Source organism: Saccostrea cucullata, unplaced genomic scaffold (genome assembly GCF_032062105.1).
Source record: "Saccostrea cucullata isolate Sc308-1 unplaced genomic scaffold, CSIRO_AGI_Scuc_v1 ctg3425, whole genome shotgun sequence".
In the NCBI taxonomy this organism is placed as follows: Eukaryota; Metazoa; Mollusca; class Bivalvia; order Ostreida; family Ostreidae; genus Saccostrea; species Saccostrea cuccullata.
Window position 1 is genome coordinate 4,319 of NW_026921271.1, and position 26,229 is coordinate 30,547.

The window sequence follows — 26,229 nt, forward strand, 5'->3', positions numbered from 1 at the left end:
ATGAGGCTATAATGAGGTCTGACGTTATGACAGTTGCTCCGCCCTGATTGATCCTTATAAGGAAATAGAGCTCAAAATAACTATTTACCGATGTTTGCAAGAACTTTTAACAAACGGCAATATTTCCATGTTTAAATTAATAAATATTAGTGATTTTCTCCTCTATAGAATGGCATGTTTTTAAAATAATTCTCTTTCTAATGTGCCGTTTGGCTGCATTCAGCTTCAGCCAAGCGCTTGCACTCGATGACACGGAATGTTGTTTACATCTAAAAACGTGACGACATCAGCTGAGATATGCAGTGGATTTAATTGCAATAATCAGACATTCTTTAAAGAAAATAGGGATAAGATAAGAGACAAGGCATTGCTTATCCCTATTACGAGAATATGAGGACATTATTACAGAAAATAATGGAAGAGTGAGACGATATCCGCCAGCTCCCTAGATCCATCACTGCAGTGCATTCAGCCCAGGTATGTATGCACAGTCATGTATGTGCATTATGTAGAAATGCTTTTGTTAAAATCGAAGAAAAACGATTGCGAGTGTGTATGTGTTTATTTAGATGTATTATCACAGTCAATGAAAAACTAATGCAGTGTAGTGTGTCCCCCCCCCCCTCTTCAAACAGCCCACATAAAGTTGATCACTTTGTTTTACTAGAAATTTAAAAATCTAATTGTACTGGCTTATTTTCTTTGAGACAACATGTGAAATATCATTGCTGCAATCAATGTGTTGACAATGATTTACTGAACATGTAATGTTGTTGTCTTTTTGGCATACATGTTACATAATGTAAAGAAAATATCATTTGTATCATTATGATGAAAACAAAGAACCTCCACTTTAGATCTATGGTTTTAAATTTTTAGAATTTCTTAATTAATGGGGAATAAAATATTTATTTTTTTTTAGTTTGATTTCATGTCAATTTTTAAGTCAATTAATTTCTGTAATTTATACATAATTATTTTTTTAATCATATAATATTTTTATTATTGTAGCAGTCAAGAGATCCAGGCTTGAAGTATAAATAAATACAAAATGCATCCATTTCTCCACAGGGTATGTACCCTTATAAAGCATTTCAGATTTTTTTAAACCATGCATGCGTGCATGATTAGGCCCATATTTATTTTTCATTTTGGTAAAGATAAAAGAATGTTTTTTCATATTCTAATCATTTGTTCTCGTTAATGTCAGAGGTTTTAATTTCCCAGAAAAGTTTTGTAATACAACTGTTTCCATTTAACTTTTATATGAATTTGATAAATTCACTACATTATACAATATATCATGAATTGTTTTGTCAACTGTAAATTCATTTTATTTTACAATGACAATTGTATTTTATTTAGTAATCTCCTAGCAATAGCACATATAATGTGTTGCAGCTATTTCTAAAGAATACGACCAATGGAATCATTCATGATCAGGCAGCAAGTTAATCCATCATGTAAGGAAAATGGTATTCTCCATATTAGCTATAAACCAATTTACCATGCAATATTCCTGGCAAACAATAAAATATAACAGTAGAATTGCAAACATTTAATTATGCATACAATGCATTTTTCGATGCATTGATCTGAATTCAATTCAATTTTAACCACCAGTTTACTCTCAATAATGGTTTATAATTACTACATATATGTCCTGAATTTCTCATACATGTATTTTCAGAATTGATTTCATCCACAAGAACATGAAGTGATGGAAAAAATTTGCAGCTGCCCAGCATTCCTTGTACAGTCTATCTTAATTTGAAAAGCTGTTTATGAAATAAAATTTCTTCATGAAAATGATTTCACTTTTAAGTTTTTCATATACATGTACTTAACTGAACAGGTGTTGAAAAGACTATTAAGATTTGATAATCTTCACTTGCATATATTTGTGTGGTGCCAGGCTGTCAATGTCCAGCAAGATTTTTTTCTAGCATGTTCATTGTGTTAATTTGTTTTTCTTGATAAAAGTAGCTAAAAAGGAGATTAAAGGCTCCCCTTATTAATTCAAAACAAGAAAGAGGAGCACTATTTAATTCTGAAAGGAAGAGGGGATGGGGGTTGGCAAGTTTTCCCAAGTCATTATTTTTTTCATTTCTTTTCATGTTCATGTCAATGAAGGACAGGTCTACTAATATTTATTTCCAATAAGATGAAGGACAGATTATTTATTTTCATCCTTACTGAAAATTGTCTGACAAGCTAAAAAAAATTATAGGAGGGAGAACACTCGTCTGGGGCAGATCAAAAATTTTTTATTATCTTTGGGACATTTATTTTCAACATTTTAGATATAACCCCTCCCCCTCTTTTGGAATAAAATGGTAGTCCATACAGGAATTTGTATGTTTTCCGCTAAGTCTTAGTTCTTAAAACGTATGACTTAAGGTAAGGTTTGCGTTAACAGGGAGATAACTCTTGCGAATCACCAAAGCGTTTGAAACAGGCGACTTTAAACCAGCGATGCTAAGCATCTCGGTAACGAATTTCCTCTGTCATACTTGATGTTTGTTGTCACTTATTGTTAGGACTAAAAACAAAGGACGTTTTCAGGAGAAAGTCTTATAACAAATTAAAGCATAGGAATCTTAAAAGCCTTTGAGATTAGCGTGATGCATGTGGATGAACCAATAAAGGAGGACTTGTTTATTTTCGATACGGAATGTGGCAAGTTGTAGGCCATTCCGATCAGAAGAAAGTTATCGACGCATTGTGCTGTTGTGTGTTGCTCACTTCACCACTACACTAAAATTTTAAGTGAGAATGGGAAGGAAAAAAGAAAAGACCTGAGAGTATCCTGTAAAGTATTATGCTTTATGCAGTCCGAACAGGGAAGAAAAGTCACGGTGCATTTGACCATGTCCAATGATGATGTTGACAGTTTGATTGTTGATAGTATTTTCATCAGGTAATTATTTAACTATTCATTTTACTGAAAGTTATGAATGATCTTCTGACTACAGATTTAAAAACGACGAATAAACGGTACAAGGATGTCAGGATGTTACTAATATCCCAACATTGCCAAAAAATAAAAATGCATTCATTCAAGAAATTATGAAAAATAAATTTAAATCCTTGCTTTTTAGGCCTAATATTTGTAACATTATTGGAACAGGTATTCAATTGTTCAAGTTACCTTTTTTAAATGAGGTTTGATTTTAATTAATATCTCATTTTTTAATTAATACAAATTGTGCATGACAAGAACATTAATTTTCTTGATCAAGCATTTGCATTTCACTAATTCAATCTACATTTATAAATTGTACAATAATTTCATATTGATTCTTCATTGATTATATTGGAAATTTCATTTCATTGAGTGAATGAAATTCAGTCCAATTCCTTATGCAATTCCAAAAATGCAATTCCTTAAATGTTATTGTAAAAATGAACACATATGATTTCAGATCAATTGGGTCATTAATTGAAATAGATAAGAACCAAAAAAAAGTACTTCAGTGTTTCCTTAAAAGATTTGTGCCATCAATCAAAGTAGAGGTCATCCCATATCAGCTCAAGAATATTAAAGAAAGTTGGATGGATCAAGCTAAGATGTTGAACCAGACATGGCAAAGTCAATGGAGATTTGGAAAAGAAATGATGATTTGTTGTACCCAATGCATATTTTTTATATGTCTATAGATTATAGAAAAAAATTTAATGTTTAACAGCATCCTATCTACCTGGTAGTATATACATGCTGTTTTCAATATATTTAGAAAATACATGTATGTGTATGTGATGATTGCAGTGCATGCTCTGTTTGTCCATCTTTGAATTTGTTTTCAGTAAAATAAATGTATACATTAAGGTATTAATTGAAGGTTGCTTTTGTCTACACTTACAAGTAACAAGTTTCTTAAAAGGGTTATTTTGTAAAATTGCAAGGAAATTAATACACGAACAATTAAATTTAATATTTTTATTCATTAAATTTTGTTCTTCTCTTACCAGGACCTAATATGCTCAAATAAGTATTTCTGAAAACTGATGAGTTTTGTAAATAAAGCTGCAGTGAACATTTAACAGTTTAAAATATGACACTTGGAAATTGAAAGGTAGTTAATTTAGTAGGAATGATAAGACCAGTTTAGTAATCAACTAAAATTAAAATCTTTCACAAATACATGTAGTTTATTTTAAAATTGTTTACATTTATAATCTTTTAATTTTTTTCTGTATTTTGATTTTAAAAAGGAGAAAAAATTGTTATATTTAAATTATTATTTCATGGATATCAAGGAGATATATCTATCACTGTAACATTGTTTCTTTTTCCCTGTTCTTGACAAATATTTATGACAGTGTTATGCCATTTTGCAGAATTTGCCTTTTCTCTGAAATCAGAAGTACTCTGTAAACTCATTATAGTATGAATTGATGTCACTTAGAATTCATCTTTATTTTGTTCTGTCTGATATTTCAATTTAGATTCTCAGACTACCTATTATTAAATCCAATGATTGAGCTAATGTCCATGAAGTGTAGAAATAGGCCATCTTTAAAAATGTCTTGGTTGTCGGCCTCTCCAGACCGACTGACTAAAATGACCAGACTGAAATTTTTTTTTAATGCAGGGCCGTATTTTTTAGCTCACCTGAGCTGAAAGCTCAAGTGAGCTTTTCTGATCACCTGGTGTCCGTTTAAAGGGGAATTTAAATTGTTAAAATCAAGGACCAAGACCCCTTCCAAGGGGAGATAATCAAGAAAATACGAAAATAGGGTGGGGTCATTAAAAAATCTTCTTCTCAAGAACCACTGGGCCAGAAAAGCTGAAATTTATTTGAAGCATCTGGGGAGTGTAGATATTAAAGTTGTTAAAATCATGACCCCCGGGGGTAGGGCGGGGCCACAATAGGGAATCCAAGTTTTACATAGAAATATATAGAACAAATCTTTAAAAATCTTCTTCTCAAGAACCACTAGGCCAGAAAAGCTGAAACTTATGTGGAAGCATCCTTGGGTAGTGTAGATATTAAATTGTTAAAATCATGACCCCCTGGGGTAGGGCGGGGCCACAATAGGAAATCCAAATTTTACATAGAAATATATAGAACAAATCTTTTAAAATCTTCTTCTCAAAAAACACTGGGCCACAAAAGCTGAAACTTATATGGAAGCATCCTGGGGTAGTGTAGATATTAAATTGTTAAAATCAAGAACCCCGGGGGTAGGGCGGGGCCACAATAGGAAATCCAATTTTAACCTAATAGATAGAATAAATCTTTAAAAATCTTCTTCTTTAAGAACCACTGGGCCAGGAATGCTGAAACTTATGTGGGAGCATCCTTGGGTAGTGTAGAAGATCCCTTAAATTGTTAAAATCATGACCCCCGGGGGTAGGGCGGGGCCACAAGAGGCAATCAAGTTTTACATAGAGATTTATTGAACAAATCTTTTAAAATCTTCTTCTCAAGAACCACTGGGACAGGAAAGCTGAAACTTATGTGGAAGCATCCTTGAGTAGTGTGCATATTAAATTTTAAGATCATGACCCCCTGGTGTAGGGCGGGTCCACAATAGGATATTCAAGTTTTACATTGAAATATATAGAACAAATCTTTTAAAAAGATCTGCATGACCCAAGTTACTCAGGTGAGCGATGTGGCCCATGGGCCTCTTGTTCTTTTTATTCCTCATTCCCCTAAAGAAATGTTGTCTAAGATTTTGCACCTACCAACCCAATAATTTTACCCTGAGTGAAGAGAGGGCAAACAAACATTACTTTCAAGATAGCATTTCTACTCTTCCAAGTAAAGAAATAATTTAATTGTAAAAACAGCAGCTTCGTGGATGCAATGCTTACAACATTTCACTCAAAAGATGGCATACATGTATAATGATAGTCACGAGACATAACTGAATAGAGATATTTTGCTACGAAGATGTCTAGAAATTACTACATGTTGGAATAACTAAATCAGCATAAGATCAAATTCAGAGGCTTTTAATTGGGTTAGTTGCAACATGTTCTGAAGTATGTTTATAAACATATACATGTACTTCTAAAGTGTTGCAGTATAATTCATGGACAATTTCATCAGAATATTCAGATGTAAATATTGCCATAAATACTAGATTTCTTCCATGGAATAAATTTTTAGACCATCTTGTAGCACAGGAGGAGTTTTATTTTGAATATTTTTGGCCAAGTTTTGCTTAAAAACAATATCAAAAATACATTTAGTCTTTAACATTCACCATGACAAGGTGATATCAATGTTGTCTTTATAAGTGTAGAAAAAGCCTGATTTTTGTGTTCCGAACCCATAATATAGCCCCTGTTTCCATGGAAATAATATTGGGGACATACATATTTTTTTGGTTCAAATTATTTAAAATGATCAAATTCATAACTTCATGGATTTTGACGGAATCGGTAGATATGTAAAACGTTGATTTTTATATTTTTGTTGCCATGGCAACGGTTTCACTTTATCAAGGAAAATTGAAAAATCCTCTTTTTTACCCAAATTTTCACATTTTTGATAACGGAAAATTAATAGTTTAAATAGAGAAGCATGAATTATACTAATTCAGGTCATTTTAATTATAAAAGTTTGATAATTAATAAAATAAATCAATTTTTTCAATGAAAATAATATTCAGGTGAAATATGAATAGGTTAAATTTGGCGTCTTTTACTAAAAAAATGGGACGGGCAATATCTTTGAAAATCATATTAAATGATGAAGCTAATCTCCCTGAATAAATTGATATATGGCATGTGTGCATATTAAAAAAAATAAAAGTTGGAGGGAGACGCAAACCTTACCTTAAATCCCACAGGAGTTGAAGGTTTGAAAGAAAGCCATGATGATATAATCTTGTATGCGAAAAAAATATTTGTACACAAGTGTATGTACATTAGTGACAGAGGGGTATGGTTATCGAATTGATTATTGATGGAGGCTATCAATTGACAATTATAATTGAATATTCCCATTTTTATTAACAATCAGCGTTTTAGATTACATGCTGCGGCAAACTTTATACCTACATTTAGCTGCATGTGTGTTTACACAGATTCGAGGAAATGCGAAAGGTCTGAAAGACGTTTTATCATAACATACATAATTCACACATTGTATAGAGAACGAAGTCACAAAATAGAAAGTAATATCCAGTATTTTATGCAGACTGTTCGATTAAGTTAAAAAATCCCAGCGCATTCTGTAATTTAGGCCTAGTTATTTAAAATCTACGAGGTAAACTAACTTTATCAAGTACTCAAGAGTTATCTCCCCTGCTGGGTCAACGATGCGTTTGATAACTATATTTAGACTGACTGTACCAAGATGTCAATTTTTAATCAAAATGTTCAAGGGCAAGGCGACAATCTAATAAGTTGGTTTATTCTAAATTATTCATTTTACTGTATAGTTTTCAAAAAGTGATGCTAATTTCTTTGTAATTCTTTAGGTAATTTATAATTTCCGATGATATTAGGAAAATACCCTATTTTTCATATACTACTGACTGTTTCAGGTGAATAACTTAAATGTATCGGAAAACCAACTGAATGACATCATTTTTGCGAAAGTATAGATACTTAGGGACAATTTAAAACACTGTACAGTTATTTGTTTGTTTGCCTTGCCCTTGAACTTTTTGGTTAAATTCAACATTTCATTTGTTGACCTAAAATCGGAGCCCACGTGACTTTAGAGGGTCACATGATCACAAAAATTCCTACTTTAATAGCGATGGACAAACTCTTCAAGATAACATAAAGCTTTTTTAACTAGAGTGTTTTGCTGAAAAATAAAATAGTTAAATATTAATTGTATTGTTTTCGGTGACTTTTTATAGAGAAAATGTTGCCTTAAATCTACTGCGTTATCAGCGTTCTTAAAAAATTCCAATTCCAAGATCAAATTTACTTATGTAAAATAGCTAGTGTTTAGTAGTTTAGTAGTAGTGCTAGTTGTTTTTGTTTCTCTTTTCCTTTGTTATTATGACATTTTACTTTTTAACTTTTTTCTTCGTCCTGAGGAAGGGTCAGGGCGTCCCAAAAATTTGACAATTTAAATTGTTCGTGACGTTGGTCATTTTTAGTGCATATATATATATATATATATATATATATATATATATATATATATATATATATATATATATATATATATATATATATATATATATATATATATATATATATATATATATATATATATATATATCGCACAGGGAAATTCACTTTTATAAGGACACTCACTTCCGGCCCCAACCCGGGGTTGAACTCTCGACCTACGGAATCTGTCTCCTAGCAGTGCAGGAACAGCTCGTTAGACCGCTCGGCTATCTAGGCAAGTTATTAAAACTTGCTTTCGATGCCGATGGAATTCTGGCAACGCTGCCCTACACTACACGGTCATTGAAAATAGAAGTGAGATACAGTTATTTGGCCATTAGTTTTTAGAGGATTGTTCCCAATACATGTTGTGATGAAATTAGTTTGATTGATAAAGTACAATTTACAACAACTCTTAAACTAATATAACTGCCCTAAGTGAAGAAAAATTAATATAGAATGCACAGGGAAATTCACTTTTATAAGGACACTCACTTCCGCCCCAACCCGGGGTTGAACTCTCGACCTACCGAATTTGTCTCCTAGCAGTGCAGGAACAGCGCGTTAGACCGCTCGACTATCTAGGAAAGTTATTAAAACTTGCTTTCGATGCCGATGGAATTCTCACAACGCTGCCCTACACTACACGGTCATTGAGAATAGAAGTGAGATACAGTTATTTGGCCATTAGTTTTTAGAGGATTGTTACCAATACATGTTGTGATGAAATTAATTTTATTTATAAAGCATAATTTACAACAACTCTTTAACTAATATAACTGCCTTAAGTGAAGAACTATTAATATAGAAAGCACAGAGAAATTCACTTTTATAAGGATACTTTCTTCCGCCCCAACCCGGGGTTGAACTCTCGACCTACGAAATCTGTCTCCTAGCAGTACAGGAACAGCGCGTTAGACCACTCGGCTATCTAGGAAAGTTATTAAAACTTGCTTTCGATGCCGATGGAATTCTCACAACGCTGCCCTACACTACACGGTCATTGAGAATAGAAGTGAGATACAGTTATTTGGCCATTAGTTTTTAGAGGATTGTTACCAATACATGTTGTATGTATATATATATATATATATATATATATATATATATATATATATATATATATATATATATATATATATATATATATATATATATATATATATATATATATATATATATATACAGGGTGAAAAGTTTATTTCTGTTATCTTTGAAAAGGGAAAAAATTGAAACCGAAATATAAATAAAGAGATACTGATAAGTCCCGTAAACAACATCCCAGTTCAAAAATTTTTCAAACTCTGAGGTGGGGTCAATATTCAACAGGGTCAATTTTCAACTTGTTGGGGACATCGGGGATAAGAAAAAAATATCAAGCTGTTGAAAAATGACCCTGGGTATAAATTCAATGACATTTGGTCTCAATTTTCAACGGAGAAAAAAACACCCCTAGTTCAATATTCAACGTTGAAAAATGAACCCCGGGTCAGTTTCAATTCGGGTCAATATTCAACGTTACACCTTTAATAATAAACACATAAGCTATTTCTAAGATAATATATAATGCTTGCATATTTCAAAATCCAAGTATCGACTTTATCAAAAATGTTTCAAAGATCATATATAATTTTATCTGGAAGAAAAGAGATAGGATGAAAAGAAATACTCTAATTGTCAGTGGTAACAAGTTTCGGGCATCCAACTCAGAAATCGATATCGTCTTCACATGATTCTCTACCGTATCGAAATCGTTTATGCCACTAAAAGACAAGTGATCTTGATTCATTTTGATTCAATCGGGTTTGTTCAAATAATGCACCAAGGAGGTATATTGGGATCACAATGGACGATCAAAGTTAAACTTTGGAATATATGGGGCCATCCTTAAAACCTTCTTCTCAAGAATCACAGGGCCAGAAAAGATGAAATTCATGTGAAATCACCCTCAGGTTTGTTCAAGTTCTTCAAATTTGTTCTTCAATTTGTTCACCTCCAAACCATGGCTGAAATATTGCCGAATCGGTGTTATACGATATAAAAATTAATCAAAGTTGTTGAAGTCATAACTCACAGAAACCGGAGGATGAGGCCAAGAATAACACTACTATGATTTGTTAATATGGAAGTATCCTTAGGTACATGTAGTGTTGATCTAACTTTATTCAAATCATGACCCTTGTGGGTAGGGTGGGCCATTATGAGCAATAAAAGCTTATCATATCAATATATTGGAAAAATTTTCAAAAATCTTATTCTCGTAAAACAGCAAAGCCATGATTAGTTATATTAATATGGGATGTGGGGTGAGTTTTTACTAGGGATATATACTATATATATCTTTAAAAAATGTTGGGAAACAGCAAACCTATGATTAGTGATTTATTTATATGAAAATATTAGGGATGTCAAATCGGTCAATTTTTAATATTCGGTTACTCGGACGTTTTTCCGATCGAGTACCCGGGTACTCGGTAGGTAAAGGTGTAAATAAATATGAACAAGTAAACATTGTAAACTCTTGTAGAAATAAAACCACATGCTTTCATAGAAGGTTTACCCGTTAGTGTATTTCTGTTGTAACAACGAAGAGCACTTCGTGTCCGAAGATTAACATAGCATCGTTTATGTTCTATTTATTCATCAGATAAACACAAGAAATAAAATCATTAGGAAGTTCACAGATTTTTTGTTTCAAAAATTTATCTGCTCCGTATATTGTAATGAAATTCTTTGTTGCCTTTGACGTCCAGGCATTAATCAAACAGTTTATTGAACTTGATCAAGTTCGCCTAACAGAGCGGATTTACGGTTTTACATGTAGTACACTTTTCAAACATAGATTTTCTAGTATTACGGTATTTTGTAGTTTGGCGCAATGATGGACATATGTTTTTGTTAAGCCTTCGGCCTCAACCATTTGTATTGGCAGATAATCAAACACAACCATATCAACAATTGCACGGGCAATATCATCTGTCTCTTTTCCCGAGAATTTTTAAAAGACTTATTGCAGAATTGACAAGATTGTCCAATTTATAAAATGGTAATAGACTATAAACGATGTTCAGTGAAAACAAATAATTAAAGTTGATCAAAAATAAGGGTAGAAGACAGTCAAAGGTGAGAAAAGCCAGGTTACAGGTGCTTGGTCACGATAATTACGCAGGTAGGTTAAGGTTACAACCAAATATTCTACTTGCCTATATAATATGACGTCATAGTAAGCTATATGACGTGAAGTTTAGAGATAACAATTTCTTATCATCGATATCTAAGATTGATTTGAGGTCTTAAAAATTAATCAATATATGCAGAGGCATAATACAAACAGAATTTTGTAGTTTCTGGGTCTCTTTAGTTATCACAGGGGTTAAATTCCAAACCCATGACGTCATAACTGTTGATCATGCAGTAGCAGAGTGAATGTGAAACGTAACGAGAATATCATGTAAACAAACACAAGAAATCGGAGTTTAAAAGCATTTAGAATGAATATCATGTGTAATTCATGTGGGAAAAAAGCTTATAAATAAGGTATGGTAATATACTTCAACGATTTCTTCGTAAAATTAAAGCAGTGACGTCGTGGTGAAGTGCTTCATGTAGTATAACGTTAAGTCCCATTGAAGTCTGTAGAATGCATATTTATAACAAAAGTTTTATGCTTGACTTTTCCGATTTATAAGTGTTACATAATTATAAAAAAGTCTTAATTCGCCGAATTCTGGTCCATGTGCTGCCTTAACATACCTGCGTACTGTATAAACACTGCCACGGGCGATAACGTTCATTTAGAGGAGTAGGAAACCCTAATTACTGTATGTACAAATGCAATGAGTATTTTACGTTTTAAAACAGATTGTTTAATGCATTAATAATTAAGCTAAGAAATATTCAAAAATATACATCCGAGTAACCGATTTTAGAATTCGATACTCGGACGTTCGATCGAGTACCCGGTTAACCGGGTACTCGTTGACATCCCTAGTAAATATTGGAAGCAGCCACACGCGCTTTAGATTCAGGTTTGTACAGTGATCCACGGGATAAGAATGTGGACACACTGAGATACTTAAGTTTTAAATGACATAATATGGGGAAAAAGTTATGTTTAATCAAGTTAACATTAAAGCATTCACATATAGAGATGATTCTTTTTTTTTCAAATCATGACTCGGGAGAGAGGTACAAATGCACAGAAATCTTTAATAAATCATCTTTTCAATAACGGCAAAGTCATACATGAACATGCAGGCTTAATTCATATGATGGGATCCTCAAGTAGTACATATGAAATATTCAAGTCCCCCATCCCTAGTAAACTTTTCATTACTGAGCTAATGTGTGGTTTTGGATAGCCCATGGGCTCAGGTGAGCTATGTTGCCCGTAGGCTTCTTGTTTCACAATCTAAATGACAACCCTCTTAAAGATATATTAAAGTTGCAAAAAGATTGCTTTTGTAATAAATATCCATTTATTTATTACTATAGAAGAAACCAGAAACGGAGAGTGACGAGTCTTTTTATAACAAATTAGAGAAGTGTTTACCCGAGGAGCACACACTGAAAGGTCTTATTTCGCACGCACGTTACTATGAAGTAGAATGTCCATAGGAAGGTTTGAATGAACACCAAGGAGAAATGATAGAAAATGTCAGAAAATGTATTGTTCGTGCTGCACGAAGCCTCTCTCATTGGGGTGAAAAAATACCATTAAAATGGACAATGTTTGAGCAGTTAATTAGAGAGAAAAAGGAGAAGGGGATGACAATTCTAAGCAGAAATAAACTTTTAAAAATGAAGGAATATAAACCATTAAACGTAAAGGAAGTGGACGATATGCTAAGATATTTCAAAGAGATAGGTCTAATTATTTATTTTGCAGAAGAATTTCTAAAAGAAAATGCTATCAATGACGTTCAGTGGTTTGTAGATGCATTCAAAAATATTATAACTGATCCAACTCATGCTGAACCTTTTTGCGAAAGGGTCAAGGAATGGAAGATATTCATGGAAACTGGCAAGATATCTGATTTTACACTTGTCAAGATATGGGGAGAAAATTCTTCGTATGTTTCTCAGAAAGACATCATTGCACCCTACATGGAAAAACTTAGCTATAGTACGAACAGAGGAAGCTGCTGAAAAGGAAATTGGACCTGTTTACTTCATTCCTAGCATTAATAAAACTGAATTCACCAAAGAATGTATGGCGATAACGGAAAATGTCAACAAAACTCCCATATTAATATTTTCTTTCAAAACTTACATCCCTCATTTCTTTTTCTTTAGACTTGTAGCTTTATGCTTCTCTGTTTGGGAACCATTACGTGATGACCTACTCTGCAAAAACATTGCATTTTACAAAGATAAAGGTGGTGACCGAAACATTGCTATTGCAGTAAACAAAACCTCTATTCAGTTACAAGTGCTTACACCGGATAAAGCAATCCAGCTGACAAAAGACAAAATTAAACAGATCAGATCAAAGAGTGAGAGGATGATGAATGACATAACATCCACATTCCATCAACAAGTTCTCTTTGAAGTCGGATACACGTGTAAAGATATAAATATCACTGAGGAGGATGAAGATTTCTTTTTAAGTGAGAAAACAGTGGCAGAACTGACAACCAACAAAAGAATTTGCCCCCATCATGTACCCCCAACGAAGCATGAGAAACACGACATAGTTCGTGACAATTTGTTGTATTATTGGTACACGGTAAGGATTTTTAAAAATTAGATTAAAAAAAAAAACAAAACAAAAACAATGAGAAAATTTATTAATATGAGTTGATTGCATTCATTTCCTCAATGTTATCTATTAATTAATTATTTTTTTTTATAATATTAGTTCAAAAATAATTTCTTATGCTTTTTTCAAATTATTTAATTTCATTTTAGGGCACTGAATAACGTACTAGAAGCAGCGTTCATTGTTTCAAAGCAATTTTAGCATCTCCAGAAATCAAGAAAGTGGATTACTCTGAACATTTTGCGCAACAACCTATTATTTTTCCATACTTATTATTGACTAATGATAGTGTATGTACATAAATTTTAACTTGTGTAGTCACGAAAAGATTGAAAAAAATTTACTAAGGACTGATCCTCCGTTGACCTTCTTTTTAAGAAGAGATGAGATTGATACTGAAGAAATATCACTGAGTAATTCAAATTATTTTTTTACATGTATCATTGTATAAACAAATCTTTTTCTTTTTTTTTTTTTTTTGCTTTTTGCTATCAATGTAGTATATATCCTCCGCTCTTATTCTGACCCTGTCAACGTTTTTGTTATAACAAAAAAAATATTCTTCGATGAATGAGCAAATAATGATAGAGTATTTGAAACAAACGAACGCAAAATACCTAATGTTTTTTTAATTGAGTTGATTTTCCTGACAATATATTCAATGAAAGATATTTTAATTGGCAATTTAAATAATACAATGTCCAACCTAACAAAGAAAAAAATGAAAAATGAAACTTTTTCAGCAAAATAAATGTTTTTATCCACTTTAAGCTTATAATAACGAACTAATATGTCTTTTTACTATACATGTGATCATAATAAAGTACACTTATTCTCAAAGCCTTTGAAAATTTATGTTCAAACATATTCAAAATTATACTGATATCAAATAATCTTAAATACATTATAAAATACATAATCTAACATACATTTTATTTCACCGAGAAATTCCAATTCCTCTATTATAGTTTTTTGTTGCACCCCCCCCCCCCCCCCTGGTTCTGTAATTTCCATTCATATTTTAATTACTCATATTTTAATAATAAAAACATGAATTCGTATACAATTAACATGTATATTTTATTGTATATTAATATAAATACATGATTGTGTACTATAATTAGCTTGTTGATTGTGTCAAGATTTTTTAACATTTTTTGTTTCCTTGTGTGTTTCTTCTCATACTTTCTATAGTTATCATGTAGTACATTTTGAATTCACTTGTTGAAGGTAAATGCAAATTTTACAAATTAAAGAATAGAAAGGTTTTGGCGGGAATTGCCTCCAACTAGTAAATTAAACATTTACAAGATACTATTCAAGTGGTAAAATGTATTAATTTACACAAATATTTCTTACATTTATTGTCCTCCGTGTGATAGAAAAAAAGGCTTAGTCCGTGAATAAATATAAATGAATGATAACAGAATAATTTCACTGGACACAATTAGGAAGTGTGACACAAAGTGAAAACATAAAAATAATTAAATTAATTAGATATTAAGTTTAAATAAAAACAATAATCTTATCTTGATCAATTTAAATTTCAAATGGGAAATATACAAACTTGCACATTATTTCCCGATCAGAAAAAAATCTTTGTATTTACTGTGATGAGATTCATTATTCATGGGGGATTTAATTTTCATTGTTTTTGAGATAAATGTACGAAAATAACTGCAAATTCTTGAATCATGACTCATTTTAATCATGAAATGTATTTTTACAAACATTACTTCATTCAAAGAATCAATTTCTCACGTAACCAGAACTTTTCTTCACAAAAGCATGTGATTTAACAGTGGTATAGTCTAAACAAGATACCTCTATGCCACAATGTTCACAAGATTAATAATTCTATTTTCGGGGGTCCATTTTATTCCATATTGAAAGGTCAATCTCAATTTATCTTGCAAACTACTTGCCTCAATTCATCAATTTTTCTTTTCTAAATTCTAAATTCAAGAAAAAGACTTCTTGATGTTAAATCAAAACAACGACGACCTAATGCCTTGCTTTCAAGGCGGCTGCATGTGTCCCATTCTGGTGATGAACTCCAGTAGATACATCTGTAGTCTGACGTCAATGCTCTTGTTGGTGACATAGAACCCCGGAACTCCCGCCTTCTCCAACATGACCTGCTGATCCATCACTTTCTGATCTAGCTCCATGATTATCTTTATGTCCTTCTTCTTCACCTCTTCTTCACACCTCTTCTCCATTGTCTGAAAAAGGGAAATCATAAGATGCTAAAGTCTAAATTTATGATGACTAAGATTTGAAATGAACATCAGAAATATGTAATATAGTAAAGATTGACTGCAATCAATGTTCATTTTATTGTCAATTGGAAAAGTCTAAAAATAAGATATATTACTAGGAAAAGACGTTAAAAGTAATGTAACAACCAAGTTCTGTGATAAACGTGATGACTTTAACGTTACAATCGTCAACTTCCCAATATCCCATACTTCTGCAACAATCTACCCTTGTCACCTGCATATGAAGTTTATATCTCTAGGTTGACGCGATATGGAAGAGCATACTCTACTTATGAATATTTTCGAAAATGATGTAAGTAATTGACAAATTGAAAGGCTGCAATGGCGTCGAACAAGAAAGATAGTAATTGCAAAGGATCTGAAGATACGTCAAGTAAGTGACTCGGGTAACATACAGTCATGTAATTATAATAAAATAAAAAGAAGTTTTAATACAAATACAGTCGGGGGCCTTATGTCCTGGTCCGAATGAAGTAGTGTTCGGATTGACCAGACATCGTCAGAAATGTTCGCACTCAATATCAAAACTATTTTATAATTTCTTTTCAATCAGTCGAAGACATGCATGTGTATGATAGGTTACGTAAATTTATGTATTATTTGTTATAATTGCCATTGTCAGGGTGTTATTCTACAGTATACATGTGGTTATTGCATTTAAAACCACGACTATATTGTTACAAGTACGATCGCGTTATCATAGGAAACGGTAAACAGAGGTAATGGATAAATAACAGTAATACTGGTCAATATTATGGGTTGTTCGGATAAAATTGGATTGAAGATTGTAATGTAAAGCTACACTGTAAGATTAAGAAATTCAATCTTTATAGTCCTGTAAGATTCGTGCTTATTTTGTAATTATTTTACCGTCTTGAAGGTTGTTTGTATTACAGTATTGAATCGGTCCCAAAAATGTGATTCATGTCATTCGACGCACTCTCTCTGTAGAAATTCATCCCCAACAACCATAACGTTTTTAGTGTAAAATTTATATACAATATCGTAGTTTTGTAGTAGATTAATTTAAGATACAAATTGACATAATTTTATATTCAAGCTATTAATTATCGTGAGCGTTTTCAAAGAAATTGGTTTACAGCTGTTGCTACTTTTCTATTGCGGATGCTTGTTGATCCACTGACACATTCGATTGTGTAAATCTGACCGATCATTAGATGATGCCCGAGCTTCGCTCCACGCCATAAAAAGTAGCAAGAATATCAAGAGTCTGGTTTAATGTCATTATTTAGTAAGTTCTATGGTCGAAAGAAGGAGCTTGTTAACAGGAGCTTGTTTACAAATACAATCTATCCGAGAGCTTCCCTAGGATGCTTCCATATAAGTTTCAGCTTCTCTGGGCTAGTTATTTGTAAGTGAATGATTTTTTAATGACCACACCACATTCAGTTGTTTCAGAAATAATTTTTTCACCCATGGTATGATAATAACACAAATTATCTAACTCAGAAACACAGCCAGTACCCCCTCCTCAGAAACGCACTAATGTAAAATTTAAGAGGAAATGAATTACACTCGTCAATGATCACCGAGGTTAGACTCATTCACACAGCCGATATTAAGGTTATTTATAAGCAAATAAAAGTTCACTTACAGGAAAATATTTTCCTTCCTATTGTACGGGAACTAGATATATTAAAAAATGTTAAAATTTCATGTAACATGTCGATAACATTTTCAATTTTCAAGTAGTCCCACATTTCTGCCGAATGTCAATCAAAAGCGCCCTCGTTCTTTACAATTTTATCAGTATCCTTCAGCATATGACTGTTAAACACATTCTCTGTAAAATTTACGTGTTCTTTTTAAAATATATTTTCAATAGATTTTGAAAATATTTCAAAATGATATGTTATCGCATAGCAGATTTCTTTTAGCGGAGTGCTAGTTTTAGCATATTTTGATGTTTTGATAGTAGCCCGCAAAATTTTAATCGCTAAAGTATTTAGTACCCTTTTTAGTGTTCACATGAAAGGAGTAGAAACCCTGTGTCTGCTAAAATTAATTAGGCCAAAATTGTTGGTATACCTTTGAGATGGAAAAATTACACATCCACCAACAAAACACACAATGCGGTATATTTTTGAAAAATTCTTTTGATTAAAGATATGTAATGAGGCTTTTCATCACATAAATATAATGTATCTTATAAAATTATTTTTTTTACCCTAAGCATCTTATTTGGAAATATTTTATTTCATTAAAAATACATAGTGAAAAAAACTTATCTAAACGATGTAAAAAAAAACAAAACAAACTAATAACGACCACTCAATGCTGAAATCAATACTTTATTGAGATATCGGAAAAATCTGTGAAAAAAAGTTACGGCATTCATTAATTAAGGTGAAATATATAACTACAAAACTGATATTACTAACTTCGAAGTTAGTATTTATCCCCTATTAATTAGCTTTACATTCTGTATAGGTAAACTTTCCATCTTTTTAATCTTTTTAAACATATAACTTGACTCTAAATTGATTCTCTTAATAGATGTCACATTTTCAAATTCTTTATACTGAATAATAATTCAGTCTTCAAACGAAGACAAAAAGTACATAATAAAGTTAATCGACGGACGACGCACAAGTTGGTGAAATAAGAGTAATACGTCATCTGAGTGGCTCAAAAATGATCCAAAATTAACCTTTATGCATTACCATATATCATACTAGTAATGAAGCCTTGTCGCTAAGAAAATGAATTCATTTTATTTTACTTTATTTTACACCATCACCTTTTTTTGAAAAATAAAAAAAATCAAACTTGCAAGTTTTGTGTTATTAGACTAATTCTATTTGAATATTATAACAGAATACTTTTTAAATTTTGTCATCCATTTAAAAATCAAAGTACTCAGAAGTACAGAGACCCGGGCTCATTTACAGAGTAGAATGGATTTCGTACATGAATCACGTTTATATTCTGATGAAAAAATATTTCAAAACTATCAATATAAATGATACATGTAAGACACTGACAGTGAGTTTTTCAATCCTAATACAACGGTCCGATTTTGTCAGAATCAGAATTAATCTGGTAGCGCAGCTGAATGTAAACAAACAGGCCAGTCTGGTTCTCTCTCCTGCTTTACCTCGTACGTGTAGAGAACTACGGTGACACTGATTATCAAAAATCCTTACGCTATTGAACTATGTTCTTTGACTTATGAAGGTTTCAAAGTTATTACTTCCAATGTTTATTTTATATAGATAAAACTTCGTTTTATTTTTGTTGCTTCATTTAGCGTTTGTATTATCTCAAAAGCGGTTGCGAGTAAGAACTATATTTCTGCACGTAACTTTAAAATGGCGACTAAGGGGTCAACATCCTGCCTTGAACAGGATCACATAAGCCGGCAATTGTTCTTTGAGCAATAAGCCCGACTAAAAATGTTGAGAACGCCTATCATTTGCACGATTGCATATGGTACATTCAAACATGGTGTTATTTAACCTTCTGTCATTGATAACGAGAGAGTAGTGCTATCATTTGAAAATAAAATATAAATATTGACGTACAAATGTATGCTCATCTACATGTATATTTTTATAAAAATTATATTTTTTTATTGCTTGAAGCTGAAAATGATATTTAGTTGTACTTTCAAATTTTATCATTCCGCAACCGTAGCATTTTAGCTAGTAGTTAATGTATATCAATGAATCAAAGCCGTTTTAGTTTTATCTTTAAAGTTCACGGTCAATAAGTGATAAATTGTCTGATTCAATATCAGGATAGTAGGTGTTGCACTGACATGTTTTACATTTACTGTAATAAATAATAAACGTTATTTAAATGTGAACTAAGGAAAATTCCTGTACGAAAAGCGAGCGATAAGGAATGAAGTAAGTAAAGTTATTTCAAAACAACTTTCTCTTATATTTTTTACAACCTTTGAATTTAATCCGTAGGAAATAACACGTATTTCTAATCGACTTTCGCTTTAAAAGTCAATGCATTGAAGGAAATAGCGTATTGTAATGAGATTTGTTTCAAAAGGGGATGTTAGTTTGTTGTTAAACATCTTACTTGAGAATTTTTCACTTATATGGGGACGCCGCCCCGAGAGGAAAGGACTGACTCCTTACTCCTCGACTATAGAGAAGACGCTCCTCGACTGTAGCCACGCCTAATTAGGACTGCTTTATTCATTTTCAAATTATTTTGTGATTATTATATACGTAAAGTGCCTTGACATAAATGCATTGCACAATGATTTTGCATGAGAAACCATAAGTTCAAACAAGAGAAATTATCATAAGAAAATATTTAGTAAATATAATTGTCGCATATCTGTTGTGATATTCTTTGATCTTTCTGTGGTGATATATCCCACATCACATATGCAATAATACTTTCCACACCCCTTCATATATCACTGCAGAAGGCAGAAATAGGGCCATGAGAAAAAAACTGATTTTATTTCACATAAGTTCATTACTACAAAAAATGAACATGTTAAGCTATATTTAGCCTTTAACTAAATTAACATACATTATTTAACTCGGTTGAAAGTTTCCAGTCGTTCAAAAGATTAATCTATTTTGAAATTTTGAAAGTTACGGTAAATCTGCAAAACTTTTTATCGTTAAACTCTTTGATATTTGCTTCAGAATCCGTGATTTCATATTTGCCGAGTGCCTGGATCAAAAATAAATAGTCAAAATCTTCAAACTAGGTTAAAAAGTCGAAGTCAAATGACTAAGAACGTCCGACATGTTGGAGAGCTATTTTGAAATGAATTTTAAGTTAATGACACGCTGAACATTTTTTTTATTAAATTTTGACACTCTCAATGAAATTGACTTCATCAGACATGCGACAAGTTGCTTACAGGAGCGCCCTCGATTTCCACGCCCCATGAAAACGATATAATCAATACTACTCGGCTTGTAACCTATACTTTGTGAATGTACATATGTATTTCACAAAAGTTTTTAAAAAATATTTTTACAGGTTCTTCTATGGATAGGATGGGAATGATATATTTTTGATATAAAACAATCATGCAGACTTTGTTATAAAAAAGTACATTAAATTCAACTTCTATTACGTCTCTAGCTCGAGCAATCAGATAGGAGGATATTTCGGATGAACGCATGCTCCTCTTTCACGGAAGGGGCTTCTGGAAAATCTACTGTTGATAGATATTACGATAAAAATTTTGTTTTGTCATACAAAAGTATACGTAGATATGATCAGAATGAACAAAAAAATACAGTAGCTCAGGTTTTATAAAACAAATACTGCTACACGTGTATTTTAAAATTTGTATCCAATGCATTGCTTTTCTGATCTACCTTCATAGGTCTTTTCTACAGGGCTTGGATGTTTCAGAGCTTGCTAGAAAGACCCTAGAATTTGCAAATGTTTAAAAACATTAATACACTTAAATATTTTTTAAAAAGACAATAGGTTCCTAGGTAATATATTTTTTTGAAACATTGTCTTTCAAGTAAAGTTATTTTTACAAGTTAACTCTCAAAAAATGAGGTACCTTACCGGGCATTTGTGCTAGTTACCATGGGGTGGTGCTGCTTATAAAATCCTTTTGGATATAACATGCAGAAATTTAAAAAACGCTACGTTATGTATTTTTTTTAAACAATTTTAAATAAGATAACCTACATGTATTATAAAATATTTTTTTGTAAATTATTTACTCAGCTCTATGACATACAACACAGAAATCCTATGATATTAAGCCTGATTTTCACATTATTGAATCTTTAATGAATTGATTACAGTTTATATGACAACTTTTCACCACATAGTTTCAATGTGAGAAACTGGAAAACAAGGGCTATTCGAGACACTGAATTATAAATGAATGGTAAAGAATCAGTAAACTAAAGTGAAATAAGCTGCTGTTTAACTTGTTAGAAATGCTAAAGAAATATTTACTGAAAATTACAGCAACTTATGTTCGTTTTATTGGCATGTTAGCAGGTGTATTTCAAGAAAAATGATTAATATAATGAGTATCAAAAAATGGGTACTGTCCTTGTTGACAATGGATTACAACAACCAATGTACTTATCCACGTTTGTCTGAAATTCATACAGAAAATGAAAATTGAATCCATTGCTTTAAATCTTCAAAACAAATATTTTCACTAAGATACACTTGGCAAAAACAGCCAAGGTATGAAAAGGGAAAGAATTAAGAGAGCACACAAACCATTTTGTAAGCTATTTTCTTAAACGTTACTGGTCTTGTTGTGCAAAATCTAATTTGGGGAGGCAGTTCAATTTCTGGAGCAGACTAAAAGCCAAATTTTTGCAAAAAATCTTAAGATTTTTGAGAGGAAGGAACCAGAATCACGAATCCACTATATTAGATTTATTCATAACAGCGTCCGAATCCAATGTCATAATAAGTAAAGGGGTTTGGGGGATAACGACAAAGCTAATTTTTCACACCAACTATATTCGCCAGATTTTTCACCATTTGATTTGGTTCACTTTCAAAATTGAAAAAAAACTTTAAGAAAGGAGAAACGAGTATTGGAAATCATAGGATCTGCCATATCGCAGTGTACATGTATAAAGGGCCATACTCAAAAGGATGTTCTAAATCAATCAGAAATAGGGGAAAAATATTTCAGATATGTACTTTAATTAAGATAGAATATTTAATATTAAAGTAAAATCATTACGCAGCACAGTTAAGGTTACAGTAAGGAGGCGGGGCCTAATTTGTACGGGAAATGTTTACTATGACGTCACACATAATATAAGGTATTCAAATTACCAGAAAATGAAATTATCTGCTATTTCAAACAGCTGGATAGCTGTATACTACATACAAACTTACTATCACATGTAGTTTTGTTGTTTCTTAAATCCCACACAACAGTATACAAGAAACATATATTGACGCAAGCGTCAAAAATCGGCCGCAAATCAATTAATTGTTCCTTTTATGAAGCATCTAAAGACTGAAATGGTGATGTAGATCTGTTTTTAAACACCCAATTTTATGTTAACGCCCCCAAAATCTACCTGATTCAAGATCAATAATTCACCGCCTGTGAATCATTAAAAAAACAATAGCTTCTGATTTGATTGACAGGTAAGCTACCTGTGCCTCCTGATAATCTGAGTTTGCATGTTTTAAGAGCCAGTCCGCGAGAAAACCATGCAAAATTAAAAAAATCGTCCAAATGGAAGGTTGCAACTTGAGAATTTTGAGTGGCTTAAAATTTTCTACATAACGGTAGAAGTCAGAATATCCACAAAAAAATGTCGAACCCAGCATCTATTTTTAGTAACAGCTCATTTGCATATTTGTCGAAAATCACACAAAATTTAATGGAAAATGTATACAAATTGATCAAGTCAAAAAGTTACCTTTTGTCATCAGTTTATTTTCAAATTTTGTTTTATTTTCAAAGTCATGGTCCAATTAACACAATTAATGAGGAAAAACTTAATTCAAATGAATATTTTATTTTTTACACATCTATTTATAGATCCGATATCAATGAATATGATTTTTTAGCCATTTTTAGATGCTCGTTTCTCTCAAGACCAAGGTTGAAATTAAATCAAATTAATTGTTACTTTAGGAATGATCTAAGATCAACTCTGTACTAAAATATTGAGCTTGGGAAATAATATCTACATGCTGTAAATTAACTTTGAAATACCATATTTTGCTACAATTTCACATATTTTAAATAACAGTCTTTTGTCATATTTTTGGATTATTTCTATGATGTTTAAAGAAAAATAGAAGATTCTTAATCTAATATATTTTTTAGAAGAGGAATAACTGATTTGGACACGTCATATAACTTTCCTCTGCTTATTTTACCCCCTTGTTACCAATTTCCTGGAGTTAAATTGTTATCTCCCCTTGTTGGAACTCTTTTGTATTATTGGGTAAAAAGTGACAGGTATGTCAATATGGACAGAAGAAAATCATGTATGATCATTTTTTCTTCACCTTGGGAGTTATTGTGGAGCATTATTGCATAATGAAAGAGGGAAAACTTATTTTAAGATATTTGAATGTAAAAAATAACAATTTAGCTTGAATTAACAAATACATGTAACAGGCCCATGGAAGCAATTTCAGTGTGGGGGAGGGGGGACAACCTACATTATCAACTATTAAAAAATACAAAGAATTCCATAGAAAGTAAAAAAAAATAATAAAAGGCCATCAGATGTTTTTTTTTTATTTGGGGCATATACATGTAGTAGGTATGTTTTCTATGGGGTTCTGTCCTCGGGGAATCTACGTGTATTTCATGGTAATTAACAGATACAAAATTTTTCTAACAAGTACAATATAATAGGAAAATAAGGAAATTAAATCAAATAATAAGTTAAATAACATATTTTTAATCAAAATATACATTTGATATTTTGTTTAAGGCACCTGGCCCCGTTCAAGTTCAAGATCATTTTTATTCACTCAAACCATGTCAGGTGCATGAGGACAATGAAGAATATTTACAATATATAAATTCAGGTCAGAGGACAAGTATATGATATACATAATCAGAATATGAAAAAGAAAAGAAAAACACTTAAGAAACATGTAATAATGAAATATTAAGCGAGGGATCGAAAAATCATGGAGGAATGACTAACTAAAATCATATATTTCAATATAAACGCACGTAGTTTTCTTAGTGTCTTAGAAACTTGTCTTGTCATCATTTGAGAAAATATAAGAATACAAACAGGTATTTGATTGCATACTCTCAACAAATTCAAAAATAATTTGTAATTTCAATCTACACGTAAATTGTTTAGGTTTCATAAATTTAGTGTGTTTTTGAGTTAACCAAACACCGTCGTTCCTAAAAATATTTTTAATTTTACATTACATACTTTAAACTACTGTGTTACGTAACATTCATATATTGAATGAATGAACTCAGACCTCACATTAAAAATCATCAGCTCGAAAGAAGATGCCACCAATTTAGGTACCCCACCGATATACCGTAGGACCCTCCACGATAAATATTCGCAAAATTATTCGTAGGAGGGTACTACCCCCCCCCCCCCAAGAAAATATGAGTCGTTACTGCAGCCAAAACTTTGCTAGTTTGCAGTACATAGTGGTAAAAATTTAACACTGACTATAAACATGATAAAAGACTGTGTAGTGGACAGTATATAGGGAACTTATACTGCATCGCCAGTGAGCTAGCTTTTCTGATGATGCGGTAGAGTCTCCCTCCAGGCAAGTTAAGCAACGGCGAGCCTGTTTAACCCTTGGATGGGTGACCCCTTCACGTTGCAAAATATGTGGCAGCGTATTGCCTCTGGGTGTCTGGTGTCCTGCTTCAGGAAGTCTTAGAGCTAGGACTTTCTGTCCATATACAGACTTCGTGTCTGTGGACGGCAGGGGTTGCCGTATCTGAAGTCGGGTTCCGATCTGCTTCAGGAAGCTCTAAGACTAGGACTTTGTGTCCAGGTACAGACTCGTGTCCGGGAACGGCATTGGTTGCCGTAACTGAAGAGGCCCAGACACTCGGAGAGAACTCGTGCTAAGCTTCGGGTCGAAGCACATGTAGCCGACAGTATATAGGGAATGTATGCTGCCCCGCCATTGATAAGAGTAAACTCCAGCATCTTTCATTTTCTTAAACTCCTTTATGGAGCTTTTTGTATAAATCCACTGTCAGTATTTTCATAAGATTGTACCAATTTAAAATTGGCATAAAGCAAACAACTAGCTGCAGAACTGTAGCTCTCCGAAAAAACATATATTGATAGACCGGAGAGCTACAGTGCCACCCATTGAAAAAACTGTATATTTATTGCGCATAAAAAATGCGCTGTTTCTCGATTATTTCTCCGTGTTCTTAAAACTGTCATCTCAAATTTCACAGGTGCTTGAGGACAGGACACCCCCCCCCCCCTTCGATAGGCTTTTTTTTATCATAAGATATCTTTCATTGCCATATTTGTGATAAGATCTATACCAGCAAATCGAAAAATTACCTAAAACAAACGGTCTATTAAATCTACCCTACATTCTCTAATTCATATATAGAGAGGGTAGATAATTTTATAAAATGTTAGTATAAGCAAATTTTCTGA

The 26,229-nt window shown here is 32.2% G+C and overlaps 1 protein-coding gene and 1 long non-coding RNA gene across 2 annotated transcripts; both read left to right on the plus strand.

Annotated features, from left to right (window-relative positions):
• The first annotated feature begins 276 nt into the window (after positions 1-276).
• Positions 277-1,807, plus strand: LOC134259596 (uncharacterized). The gene is made up of 4 exons (XR_009990383.1): positions 277-477; positions 1,012-1,072; positions 1,402-1,475; positions 1,691-1,807. It is a non-coding gene; the product is annotated as an uncharacterized LOC134259596 (long non-coding RNA).
• Positions 1,808-12,929: 11,122 nt separating this feature from the next.
• On the plus strand, positions 12,930-14,199 carry LOC134259597 (uncharacterized). Its single transcript, XM_062742201.1, has 2 exons — positions 12,930-13,820; positions 14,003-14,199. Exons 1-2 carry the CDS (start codon positions 13,062-13,064, stop codon positions 14,012-14,014), a joined length of 771 nt encoding a protein of 256 aa, XP_062598185.1. The 5' UTR covers positions 12,930-13,061; the 3' UTR covers positions 14,015-14,199.
• Positions 14,200-26,229: the final 12,030 nt, after the last annotated feature.